We start from the raw sequence: 14,025 nt of genomic DNA, 5'->3' as shown, positions 1-14,025 counted from the left end.
CATGAGGAAGTCCATCCTGTTGGAAACATCGTGATCATCCTGTTTCACAGCTGCAAAGATACCAGAGCAGGGACTTCACCCCACTGCTGCTAATTCTTTCATATATTATTTTGCCCACTTAAACTACTTCTCAGGTTTTAAAATTAGCTGTTTCCAGTTAATGTTTGTTTTCCAAAGGACCTTATTTTGTCCTTTAGATTTGCGTTGGAAGTCTCGAGTGTTGCAAGCATGTGTCTTTATGGTCAGAAATACCTCACATGTAATACTTAACTTTCTGTGGATGCAAATTTTTTTCATACTTAAAAGGACCATAGTTAATCTGTCTCTCAAGTTCCTTGTTGTCAGTGTGAATCTCTTTTTTTATGATCTTTTGCAGCATCACATTTGTACTTTGTTCATTTTCCTCTTATGCAGATGTACAGAGAAATTATCAAAGCACTTGAAGAAGCTGGAAAAGATGATTCTACCATCGCAGTTATTACTGGTACCACACTTCATATGCCTCTCTTAGATTTGCTTTATATTATGCCAAAGTACAGTACTGACATGAACTATCTACCTGCATTTAGACTAAGATAGAATTGTATAAGTGAGGAAATTCTATCCTCTAGTGTAGACCAAAGATTTTCCAAAGTGTTTTGGCAAAATTCTTTCAAGATGGTGTTTCAAATTCTTTAGCAATCTTGCTGTTACATCAAAACATCTTTCTGAGATGAGAAGATAGATATGGAATACTCCTAAGGGCTTTATTACTTTTGAGTAGCTGATATATCTGCTCCACAGCATTTTTACTGCTGCTTTTGAAGTTCATTGGTATGGGTTTCGTAGTTTTCTCTACTTCTGTGATACATTGGAACATACTAAAAACAAGCCCCTCAAATCCTGCACTGACATGGCCAGTAGAAAGTTTACACTGCATATTTACCTATGATCATTGGAAAAAACTGATATTTTATGTTGATTTTTTTTTTTTTTTCTTTTCTGTGGCTGCCATAGGAAAGGATTGGCCAGGCAAGCTGCAACCTGGCCCAGCTGTATACATCCCAGTCACTACGTGTGCAGTTGGATGACTGCAGCAACAGTGTGAAAGGGCAGCCCAAACTCATGCTGCCTGTGAAGTCTTAGCTGCTCTGGAGACATGTCATTTGGATTTTCTAGAGGACCCTTTGGTCTGTCTCTGATGCTGACTGAATGACACAGTGGCAAGGGCAGGTGGGAGGGACAGAAAGGCTGAGGGCAGGTGCTGCCTGTCTGACCCATCCTCATTGCAGATAGCTGTGTGTTTAGGAAATTAGCCAAAGCTTGAGCTTGGCTGGCAGCTAAGTAGTGTGGACGCAAGGTGAATTTGGCCTTAAGCCCATTTACTTATTACTTCTGAGGTAATTGCATACATATTCTTCTCCGTTGTCATCTTTACCAACACCGTGTATTACCAGGATACTGAATTTCCTTTCGGTAGCAATGACTAGGCACAACAACCCTTACAAAATGAGAAGGGTAGTTCACACAACTGCAATGTCTAACACGTGTATAGCTAGGAGTAAATAGCAAACAACCCTGCACAAACCTTTCTGTTCCATTTTACGTAGTTAGTAAGAGCACTGCAGCGTAAAGTAATGGATGTACTAACCAGTGAAAGGTCCCATCCTATGAATGGCCTCATGGAACATAGGACGATTTAGACAATTAAATCATGCAGTCTAGCTTTTAAATACTCCTTGCTTTTTTGATGGTGCCTCAAACTGACTTATACATTCATTAACAGGTTATGTGCTTCTTATTGAAGAATCCATCTTTCAGTACAAGGATTTCAATGCAGTGCTGTCAGTCTTATCCTTAGACTGCTATGCCTTTTCCTTAATTGATCATAAAAAATGTGAAACTTCTACCACATACTAAATAGGTTATTCTGTCTACTTTTGATTCCTTCGTCAGTTTGAAGGGGGATGAAGGGAGACGCATAAACTTACATTTCCATTTTCCTGTTTAAAAAAAAAAAAAGTTTCTCACATCTTACTGTGAGAATGATTGTGAATTGACAGGAAAAAAAAACACAGCAAGTATGCAGGGAAAGAAATAAAATAAATACTTTTCCATTTGACACTATTACAGAAAAAAAGAAAAATTTTTTTTTTTTCCCCCTCAGATCTTTCAAATTTAATATTCTTTGGCTTTTTACCCATTGGTTTTCAATGAATTGTCAGTCAAAACTTACTTTTAAACCATAGATGTCCTTTAAGGTAGTGTGCATACTTTGAGACAATCCCTCTAATTACTTAATAATGTTAGACACTTAGAATGAAATTCTTTTGTAAATGTAATAAATGGAAGCTTCTCTTACCTACTCAGAAACCATTGGTGCATTTATTCATATGTGTTCTCTGCAGGAAATGGAGACTACTATAGTAGTGGAAATGATCTGGATAATTTTACTAATATTCAACCTGGTGAAATGGAGAAGATGGCAAAAGATGGAGCAGTATTACTCAAGTAGAACATCTTGGTTTCATATATGCATGTTACTGTAATGGGTAAAATATAATTTGCAGGCATTGTTAGAAAACATGACAGAAGGGACCCAGTTATGCTACAATACATCCATTTAGATGTTTTTTTGATATCCAACAGTGTCTACACTAGCAGGACATGCCAAAATACCTTCACTGTCAGACTTCTTTGAATAGAGACTAGGTGTAATGAACTTGTTCAAAATTGCCCTGGAATTCTGAGATCTTGGTTCCATCTTTGAGTCTGAATCTATCTGTTAAACTAATTTACTGCCTAAGGCCAAGGAGATCAGGGGCATCATCTGACACAGGGGCTAAAATGTTTTTTTGGGACAAACAACATGTTTGTTTCTTCCCTGTTGAAGCAGATTTTGTCTTCCCTTTTACTTCTGTATGTGGTAATTACATCTGAGAGATGCTTGCAAGTTGGATTGCTTCCTCCAGCACTTGCAATTGATGGAAAATCTAAAATACACAGAAAAGCCAACAATGTTTTTGATTTATATTTTAAAGATGAACTGCAAGTAAAGTACTCAGTTTTGCAGCTTTTACTTAGGCAAGCTGTCTGTGGATCACAGTTGCCCCAACAAAGTGATAATGATGCAGTCCGAATCTGTTGCGAAGATGTTATTCAGTGGTATCTGGCAAGCATTCCAGCCTGCAGTGTTTTGTAGGGTATTCAACACAGTGCATGGTCTCACATGTACTTTATGGTCTTTCATCTTGCTCTTGCGAGAAGACTGTATTTGCTATGCTGTTACTATTACACAAGCACAGTGCTTCGTTCCAACTGATGCACAGAGATGCCAGAGAAGTGGAGTTCTTGCAACACTGTTCACTCTTGAAAAATATTTTATTTTGAGAATGTATTTTGCCCTTCTTGGATGGAGAAGTAGCTGTCAAATGAAACAAAATGCTATTTCTCAAACCCGTGCAGAACAGCACTAGGGAATTCTGTGTTGTGGTAGCATCACGATTTTGGTGCCTGCTGGCGCTTCGCTGCAGAACAGAATCTGTGAAGGGAATGGATATCCCATGGGTGGAGTTGGGGTGGATGTATAGGCAGATGGATAGACAGGGCAAAAGACTGTTCTTGTTAGTGAGCTGTATTCAGTAACAGTAGCTGAAGAGGACAGCACTTTCATAGCTTGATTGCAGGAACTAGAAAAGCTGTGCTGACATGTACATGTTTGATTCTTAGTTCGTAAGGAAATGCAGGTATTTCAAATAGTTCTTTTTTCTTTGTCAGAATTCATTTGGGAAAGGGTCAAAAACATATGCTACATAGAATCTAGCTCATGGTTTTTGTTATGCAGTATCTAATCACGTGTTTTGAAAGTTGTTTATATTTGATGAAAAAAACTGGGATGTGTCTCTTACATTCTGTTTTTCCTTCTCTCTAGAGAGTTCGTGGGTCATTTTATTGATTTTCCTAAACCACTGATTGCAGTGGTAAATGGCCCAGCTATTGGAATCTGTGTAACAGTCCTTGGATTGTGTGACATTGTCTATGCTTCTGACAGGGTAAGTACATTACATAGCTGATCCCAAGGCAGTCTTTAAGCCTCTTTCTGTAGCAAATATTATTTGGTTTGGGGTAATCTGACAGAAAAGAACACACAGGTGTAAAGGCTTTTTATATCACATCAAGAAACACCTATATTAATTACCAGCACAGGGGTGCATCAACCAGTGGTTTACACGCGTGGAATTTGCCTGCTGTAGTTATGGTTATCAGGTTACTGACTCCAGTTTAGAAACTCTATACTGTATCAGTAGGTACAGTAAAGAGTAGCTGATGTGAAATGATGGTTGTAAGGCCCCTTTCAGGTGTGGGAGGGGGAGCAAAAGATTATTATGGAATGGAAGTGCAGTAACTGGCATTTTATCTAATCTGTGTTCCAAGGTAACTTTGGAAAAGCTTTGGTTTATTCAACTTAAGATTCTTTTTAAGGTAACTTGCCAAATACATAACCAAAAGCTATCTTAAGGCATAGCACAGAATCCCATTATATGGCTTGTTTTTTATGTTCTCTGCTGCTCATTTGTATAAAGTTATTAAACAGATACAGAACTTAACCCAAGGTCTTAATTAATTTTAGGCAAGCTTTTGCTTGCAGAAGTGTCTGTGCTGGGTGGTACATTGACTCTTGCTTCAGCAATGTCAGATTTTTCCTCAAAGTCCCAGCTAGATTGGGTTTGTCACTATGAGACTTAAGAAGATTGGGCTGCAAGGGACCAGCTCCTTCTGCTTGCCCCATTACAGGATCAGCTAGGACCATGTTCAGTCCTGACATATGCTTGTATAATGTGCATGATTTATTCAGTCTATTCCGGTCCCTAGATCTCTTCTTTTACTAGGAAATTGTTGGATTCTCCTTCTTCCTCCCCTCCCATGTCATCTTTTTTTGGTGCAGGGTGAATTTATTGTTTCTTGTTCCTGAATTTAAAGAACAGACTATTTTCATCCTCCCTTACAGTAGCCATCAGTGTGCTTAGCCATCGGTGTACTTAGACTGTTAGATATATCTCAGGTTTACATCCACTCTCTCAATCTTTTTTTTTTTTTTTTGAGCTAAACAGTTGCAATTCATTCAGTTTTTTCTCATGTGGCCTGCAGTCACATTCCTCTGGACTCCTTCCGGTTGTTCTATGTCTCTTTAAGCATAGTGGTACAAACTGGACACATGACTCCAGCTCCTGTCTTACTGATGCAAAGTAGAGCAGAAAAACTTCTGCACATGCTGCAGGCTGTATTTCTGTTTTGACATCCCACAATGTTATTTGATTTACGTACTTGTGATCTGCTATAACACCTGGATCCCTTACTGTAGAGTTGCCCATTAAACAGTTGTTCCTGTCGTATACTGTATACCAAGTTACTCTTGCCAAACTTTAACTTGTCCATATTAAATAGTATCTTCTTACTTGCACCTCTCCATTTTATTAAGACTATTTTGAATTCTAATCACTTCCCCCTTGGCGTAATGTCTCCTTACAGCCATGAGTTAGTATAGATTTAGTTGAAGTTCAATCCAAATAAGCATTAAATGTTTTGTCCTGTTAATATTATCCTTTCTTGAATGGTTTGAAATTCATACTTGAACTTCCTTTTACTAGTCGTATACATAATCAATGGTAAATGCATCTTATTTTTGCCTTGTATTTTGATTTTTTTTTTTTTTTTTTTTTAATCTCTGCATGCTTATATTAGTTTCATACTTAGTTGTCTGACATTAGTTTTCACTTTCTGTGTACTTGTATTTAAAGTCAGTGACGGGCTCATGATTTAGCTGAGACAGCCTGTTAGTACCTTGCTACCTGCACTGGGACAGTTTTTGCGTGTGCCCTTGGTAACAGTTCTTTGAGGATTTCTGTAGGGTCTAACTTAGCCTTTCACTTAGGTTAGTCTTCATGAGAACTTTCCTATTAACTTCAAGTTTATTGAAGCCTTCTCAAAGGTGATTGTTCTCTGTTCTTCACTTTCCAGGATTGTGAACTCCCATGCAGTAAGGTCATTCTCATCCAAATTACTACTTCATTTCACATTCTCCAGTAGTTTGGTTGGAGTGCCTTGGGCATTGACTACCTACTTCAGAAGTGGCCAGCTTTGCTATGTCTAGGATCTGGTTTTATTCTCAGCCAGGTATTCCCAGAGCAGATCATTACCAGCCACATTTACAGGACACTGCACAGCCCAGTCTGACAACAGATCAGCATTTTGGGCGGTCAGTTAACATTGCCTTCTGCACTGGACTTTGCTCCAGTTCATGGGGCACCAGTTTGTACCCCTGGTATAGTTAATCTCCCCTTGCTTAAGCATGGCCAATACTAGTCTGTATCCTGGCAGATGTTGTCTAATCTTTTCTTACAATGATATAAATGTCACTTTCTTGCTAGGAGGTCTGTTGCTCTGTATTACTGTATGGCCATCTGTAGTACAGTAAGAGGTGATTACCTTCTATTACAGTGAAAGCTGCACTGGCAACTTTTGCACTCTGTGTATTGGTTCATATTTTTAAATGGAAATAAAGGCAAGCATTTTGTCTTCCTTGCTTAAAGTTGATGTGAGTTGTCAAAACATAAAATTCTGTAGTTCAGTTCTAATTTGCAATTAGGGTATTGTTTTGTATGACCCCATGATGCATTTCTGCCACAGGTTCTTTTTAAATTTGCGTAAAATTTGAGGAAAGAAGATTCAGTGACTTGAATTTTTCTGGAGTAGAATAAACAGTGTGCCTTCAGAAAGCAAAATGTTCTTTACCTCTTAAGTTATTTGGGCTATGTATCTAATAACTTTTAGGGCAGATGTGTATGAATGTTCTTTCCATAAAGATTTTGCTCATGCAAATTAGTTTCTTTAAGCACTATATTCAAATAAGGTAACTTCATTGATGGGGTTGTTATAAGGGAATTGAATTACACAGCTGAAGTCAGCTCTTGGGTGCACTGAGAGGATGAAGCAGTGTTACTGGATGGTGTTTAAAGCCTATTATGGTAACAGGTCAGACATACTTCTGGTGAACTCTGTCACAGTAGAAGCTGTAAGATGAAAACTAAATCCTAGTACTTTAGTACCGTACTCTGTTGTAAGGTTTGCTTTATTTTGTTCTGGGTTTGATTTTTTTTTTTTTTTTTTTTTCCCCAGGCTACGTTTCACAGCCCATTTAGTCAACTTGGACAGAGCCCAGAAGGATGTTCCTCCTACCTGTTTCCAAAAATCATGGGCTTAGCCAAGGTAAGAATGTCTGCACTGTATGTGGGACCATCTGACCTTTGTATGTTGGTATCTTCCAACTGTAAGAGCAAGTGGAGTCACGGCAAGAGTCCTCAAAGAAAGCTCCTGTTTGCATCTTTTGAACCAAAGATCAAGAAATGTGATGACAGTGTCAGCGCAGGCACTATAACGGAGTAGTGACCACTTCTAAAGCCATAGTATGATACTGATGAAGGTTTTCTTTCTCATGGCTTCCTCCACCTTCTTGAGAGAATTTCTGTATGGCGAAAGGTTGTATCTTTCTTCCAGCAATGGGAGGGAATAGTGTCAAGAGGGATTAAAAAAAGAAAATAAGAGCACTGGTAAGAAATGTCTTGGTAGGCTGCTTTTATCAGGCAAGGGAGCAAGTGTTGCAGGGCTTCTGCCAGCCCTGTGGGAAGCTTGTATTCAGCCATTCCTCCAATTGTGAACGTGAAGCAATCCATTTATGTATTTACTTCCAGGCCTTTTATGTTATCTGTTTTGTTCTAATATATATTGGTCTTCTGTCCATACTCTTATTTTCTCTGTCCACTCTAGAAATAAGGAAACTAGATAATAGTAATTTAAAAAAAAAAAGAAGAAAAAAAGGAAGAAAAAAGGAGAGACAGCAGAATCTAAATTTTCTTTTCTCAGAACGGCATAACTCCCTTTCTGCTTCTTTTGATATCCCACACAAAAAATCTGGATAGTTTAAAATACTTACCTGGTATTATTGCCTGCGTTCATATAATGTATTTTTGTTGAGCAGGGTCTAAATCTGTAAGGAGTAGAGCAAGTGCTTCACAAACGTCCAAGTATCAAGGGTAGTCTGTTCAGTGAGATATAGACTACCAGTACATGTTCTAGAAATCTTGGAGTCACCACAGGAAGTGAACAAACATGTTTATGATGACGTAATTTCAGGTAACAACCTTGGAGCTCTGCTCAAGAAGACATGTAGACTCTTGGTGAACAATAGGAGCTGGAGGCCAGTCACTAGTGGTGTAGCCCAGGGGTTGATACTGGGTCTAATACTTATTTAACCTCTTCATTATGGCCTGGATGATGGGACTGAGTACACCCTCAGCAGATGATACAAAACTGAGAGGAATGGTTGATACACCAGATGCGTTGCCATTCAAAGGGACCTGGACAGGCTGGAGAATTGGAGGATCTTGTAGACTTCAGCAAAGGAAAAGGCAAAGTCCTGTGCCTGGGAAGAAATAATCCCACGCACCAGTGCATGATGGGGGCTTACTGGCTGGAAAGCAGCTTTGCAGGGAAGGACCTGTGTGTCCTGGTGGACAAGTTGCCCATGAGCCAGCAATGCACCCTTGCAGCAAAGAAGGCCAGCGGTATCCTGGGTTGCATTAGACGGAGTGTTGCCAGCAGGTTGAGGGAGGTGATTCTTCCCCTCTGCTCAACACTCATAAGACCACAGCTGGAGTGCTGTGTTTGGGTCTGGGCTCCGGCTACAAGAGAGACATGGACATACTGGAGCAGGTCCAGCAGAGCCACAAAGGTGATTAAGGCACTGGAGTGTATTACATATGAGAAGAGGCTGAGAGATCAGGAATTGTTTTTCCTGGAGCAGAGAAGGCTTGGGGGGATGTTACCAATGTTTATAAATACCTGATGGGAGGGTGTAAAGAAGATGGAGACAGATTCTTGTCAGCGGTGCCCAGTGACAGGACAAGAGGAAAGGGGTACAGATTGAAACAGGAAATTCCATCTGAATGTAAAAAAAATAATTTTATAGTGAGGGTGGTGAAAAACGGGAACGGGTTGTGCAGAGATGCTGTTAAGTCTTCATCGTTGGAGAAGTGTCTTCATCCTTGGAGATACTCAAAACCCAACAGGACACAGTCCTGGGCAGCCTGCTCCAGCTGACCCTGCTTGAGCAGGGGGTTTGAACCAGACAGTATCTGGAGGTCCCTTCCAACCTCATCCATTCTGTGATGCTGTGTTCTTTTCAGAGGGCAGATGTTAATGAGCAAGAGTGTGAAATAAATGTGACTTGGAAGCTTGTACCTTTCCTGTCAGATTACTCAAGTCTTGTGTCTCGCTGAATCACACTTTCTACTTTTCTTTATATAGGCAAATGAGATTTTGCTTTTCAATAAAAAGCTGACTGCAGCAGAAGCCTGTGCCCAGGGACTTGTGACTGAAGTCTTCCCCGACAGGACTTTCGAGAAGGAAGTTTGGGCAAGATTAGAAGCTTATGCAAGCCTCCCCAAAAATGTCAGTATTTTAAATTTTTCTCCACCTTGTAAGCCTGTAGCATTCCTAAACCTCCTGCCAAATGTATCCTGTTACTTGGTTTCACTTCATCCTTAATTGAAATAACAAAGCTCAATATATTTTCCTTCAAGCACAGATCTGTCCCTGTCGCTATGCTGCTGGGAAACGGATACCTCTCTTCTACCCTGGCTGAATCTAAGACAGTGCACTGTACAGAGAGATTCAATGGCTGAAAAGCCTTAAAAACTAACTAATTAATCCACCTGCAGTCTCTGTGTGCGTGCTTTGGATGCCTTCTCTTAGATTTTTATTTTGGCAATAGTTCGGGTTTAAGAGCCTTACCACTGGTTCTGCAGTATTAATTGTGCTGTGTGCACTGTGGGTGTGCTCAAGATGATGCTGGGTGGCTTTACTTTTTGCTGAATTCAGTCATCCAGCTCACTGGTTTAGGTTTTGCAAAACTACTTGAGTCACAATGGTATTATGTTACATTGGACGAGAGGAGACACTTGCGCCAACTGCTGATAATGTAGGTTGCGTTTGGCACTGCAGACAGTTGAACAGGTTTCACTTCTTATGCCCATCTACTCTGATTATGAGCCCTTAATGGACTGCTTTTTCGCTTCCCATGAACCTCCTCTGCTTTATTAGCAGTCTTAGTAATTAAATGCAGTAATTACTTCCAGTGAAAAGGTTGACTAAAAGCTAAAAAGTACGATGTCAATACAACTTGGTTTGAATTCTGAATTTGTTGTGCTATTTTCTGAAACATTAAATTAGGGTATAGAAACCATAACTTCTTAATGTTCCTCTCTTTCTCCTCCAGTCCTTGGCAGTGTCAAAGCAACTGTTACGAAGTGTGGAAAAGGAGAAGCTCCATGCAGTCAACAGTAAAGAGTGTGAAGTCCTGAAGGAGAGGTGGTTATCTGATGAATGTGTAAATGCTATTGTAAGCTTCTTTCAGAAGAAATCAAAACTCTGATCTTCACCAGTAGAACAATTCACCTTCTGGCAATAGCTTAATCAGCCCTTATTGTTAATAAACTTTCTCTTCAAATAATAATTCTTATACCTTTTGATGTGGTGTATTTGTGTTCTGAGTACTGGGTTAAAACTGGTTCATAAAATTAATACAACGTTATGTGCCTTGGATCCATTATGGATATTTAGGTTGGAGAAAAAAGGTTCATTATTCTGTAGGCAGCAGTGATGTTTCTGAATAATACTAAAGCAGATTGTCTTCCAAAAGAAGCAACAGCTTCAATAGCAGCATATTTTGATAGCTATTCAATAAATGTCTTATGAGTGATTCTTTTTATTCATCTGTGGGGAAGGAAATACTGTATTAGTAAAAAAATAAATAGAAGTATTTAATTACTGTTGTGCTGATTCTTACTCCTTCTGTTAAACATCCTCAGTGAGAGGAAAAGTAGTTCCTGGAGGTGTATTAATGTGATAGTCTTGCAAAAAGTTTTCACTTGACTAACTTGAAGATTCTCAAAGATGTTTGTTGTGAGTTTTATGGTTCTAATCTTAAATATATTTTTCCATTAATTGCTTCATATTGCCCTTTTTCTGTGAAAAATCCCATTAAAGATAGTATGACCTTTTACTGTAGCCATTTTGGAGTTAAATTAACAAAACAATTATTTTTCAACAGAACATTTCTCCACTCATGGATGTCTTTGGGTAGAGAGTGTACCAGGCGCTGCAGAGGACAGGGTCAGGCTGCTGGAAGTAGGTAGGCATTTAGCTCATGCCAACGAAAGGAACCAGTGGAGAAGCAGCAGTTCCTCATCCAGAAAAGCCTCTCAATGACAAGGAGCTGATTGCGTTGGTTTGGTTTTTTTTTTTTTTCCCACAACAAACTTTAATTTCAGTGCTGTAGACTCTGAGCCTCAAGAGCGTTGACAGTGAGAAACCCAACAGGCAGCACTCCAGTCCTGGCCCCGTGTGCTTAGGCAGGTACGCACATAAAAGCAGGGGTGCAGCGGGTGCCTGTGGGCAATGCAGAGGGAGGCTGGTGTAGGTGCAGCAGAGGTTGAGGTGGATGCCAGTTTCTCTGGATGCAAGTGCCAGAGCATGGGGGCACAGCACGGGAGTGCGAGCTGCTGGAGCAGAACAGTGAGCCGCCAGAAATGGACGGCTTCGGGTGCTGCCAGGGCGCCTTGGCCAAGACTTGCGGTGCCGCTGCCGGAAAGTCGCCTGCGCCTGGGCAGCATGGACGTGCCGGTTGGCTGCTCAGCAGCGGCACCGCTGCCTCACGTGGTAAGCAGGTCTTAAAGTCCAGACTTTGCTTCCAATGTGGTACCTGGCCATTGGGATTTAACTACTGAGAAAGAGAAATGGGATCAGAGAAAAAGAAAACAAGAAGCATGGGTATGCATCAGTCAGCTATGCTACAGCAGTTAAATTTGATGCTAAGAAGTATTAAATGGATTTAGGGTCCTCCTTGACCCTCAGAGAGTTGATGCTGCCACACAGGATTGCCAGCAAAAAGTCTGCTGTCACACACAGGATGGCAGAAGCAGGGCCAACAGGAACACGGGGAGAGTGAAGCAGTAGAGAGGCACAGGGGAGAAGGAGAGGGTAAAACTGCCAGGGAGGTCTGAGACTTGGACCCAGCTCACAGAAAAGAGAGGGAGGCCAAAACAATTTCCTGTTGCCATGAAATAACATGGAAAAGGGCTTCCAGCAGATGTGAAACAGCCGAGGGGCAGCAGGGCTCTTCCCCCTTCCCTCCCAGCACCCAGAGAGGGGATGCAGCTCCAGGCCCCACAACATGGTGGCCACCTGTAGCATGGCAGTGGTGGGTAGGGGAAGAGGACAGCTCTGCAGGGCGGCATGCATGGGTGGTGCCGTGGGGTCAAGAGTGGCGGAGGCCCAGGGAGTGGTGGCAGGAGAGGCAGTGAGAGAAGAAGCTGAGGCAGAGACCTGGGTGGGAGCTGAGTGCTGCCGGCAGGCTAGGCAGGCTCAGGGCTGCCATGGCACCCTAGCTGTGTGAGGTGGCGGCCTCCGCCATCCCTCCTGGGCATGCCCTGCTGTGGCTGGGGCAGCTCTTGGGCCACCGGTGGGGCGCAAGGCTCAGTGCTGGCTGCAAAATGGCAGCAGTTGCGCAGGACAAGGAGGAGGCCGAGAGCTGCGGCCCTGGCCCGTGGCAGCCCCCAGGGCTGGGGCAGCACAGGGGAAATGCCTTCGGGACCGGAGGGTGAAACATGGCTTTGTCTTGCCAAGGCTTTTGTGGCTCGTGTGCTTTTTTCGTTTTCACGCTGCTCACGTGAGCCTGAGTCCCTGAAACACTTTCTGTGGGGTTTTTATGGCACTGTGGTGGTGGCACCATAGTGGTCGCCATTGTTGGTGTACCCAGGGATAAACAGTAGTTGTTCAGTCTTTTGAAAGCTCTTTGTCAGTGATAACATTTAGTAGATTCAGTAGTGCATCAGCTATGTTACCAAGTGCATTTTGTATGTGTGCGATGTGTTTGTTTTCCTCAAGGAAAAATGCAGCCATTAATAATCTGTTGATGGATGAAAGAGCAGAAACAGGATTTTCTTGATCAGTGGATCCCAGCGTATCACTTAGAGCAATGGGAGATGAACCATTACTGGTTTTGTAATGAATTGGATTTGTTGAAATATTTTTTTTCTGTTCTGACTCTCCAATGAGAATAAATCAACATTGCTTCGAGGGAATGGTACTCCTGGGTGGTTTCAGTTAACTTTCGGAAAGTCAAATCATTGCCTGAGATCGCTAACGAAGTTCACTTCATAACGTTTTTTGTTGACAAAACATTTGTTTCTGCCTAGCAGCATCTTTAGTCATTTTTACACATTCTGTAGATGTCTGGTATTAAGAACAACAAAACAAGTCTGATGAATCACTTCAAACAATTTCTATTTACTCCATACAACAAGTTAACAATTTTAGATAATTTCTTCTGAAATACAATCACTTTTAAATGGTATTTATTATAATACAATTGTGAGGACTACATCAAATGTTCCCTATGGTCCCTTCAAGGTATTACCATTGGGTGGTGTACATCTTGCTAACATGGAGGTCCAATGTACAATAGGATTCAGGTCAGAGTTTGCACAATTTCACACGTGCTTAATAATCTGCCTCCATGCTTGTATAGAGTCACAGGTAAATAATGAAATACACCACACAGAAATACCAATAACAAGATATCTAAACATGGTTTTGGAAAATAAGGTGTTCTAAGCTTACACTGGATATACGACCTGCAACATTCATTGATTGTATTCATTATAGTTACTGTTAATACAACACCTGTTTGACTAAAAGTAGCTTTGAGACCAGCAATTAAAAATCCAAAGTCTGTCAAAACCACAAAACTCTGCATATAAGGCCATTGTGAAACATTAATAATACACTCCATCTTTTTATCGTAAATGATTCAGGATGTTCAGGCTGCATCCCGATGCCGGCTTTTGTGCTTCTGACATTGAATTTATAGTTCAGTTGTAAGTATCCTGTAACAACTCTGCTGTGTTAAAGTGCTTCTCCCTTGTTCCA

At 41.1% G+C, this 14,025-nt stretch overlaps 1 protein-coding gene across 2 annotated transcripts in view; it reads left to right on the top strand.

Moving 5' to 3' along the window:
* The window catches only part of ECI2 (enoyl-CoA delta isomerase 2), a 33,878-nt gene extending 22,791 nt beyond the window's left edge, over window positions 1–11,087 (top strand). For both annotated transcript variants that reach the window (XM_050892590.1, XM_050892589.1), the window contains 6 exons: window positions 415–484; window positions 2,388–2,490; window positions 3,911–4,031; window positions 7,156–7,245; window positions 9,343–9,486; window positions 10,313–11,087. In XM_050892590.1, the coding sequence (XP_050748547.1) occupies window positions 415–484; window positions 2,388–2,490; window positions 3,911–4,031; window positions 7,156–7,245; window positions 9,343–9,486; window positions 10,313–10,468 (684 nt within the window). In that variant the 3' untranslated portion in view covers window positions 10,469–11,087. The remainder of the gene's footprint in view (window positions 1–414; window positions 485–2,387; window positions 2,491–3,910; window positions 4,032–7,155; window positions 7,246–9,342; window positions 9,487–10,312) is intronic.
* The last annotated feature ends 2,938 nt before the right edge of the window (window positions 11,088–14,025 follow it).

The sequence above is a fragment of the Gymnogyps californianus genome, chromosome 2, assembly GCF_018139145.2.
Source record: "Gymnogyps californianus isolate 813 chromosome 2, ASM1813914v2, whole genome shotgun sequence".
Taxonomy (NCBI): Eukaryota; Metazoa; Chordata; class Aves; order Accipitriformes; family Cathartidae; genus Gymnogyps; species Gymnogyps californianus.
Note: the sequence above shows the minus strand (reverse complement) of the source record. Positions and strands in the feature narration are given on the sequence as shown.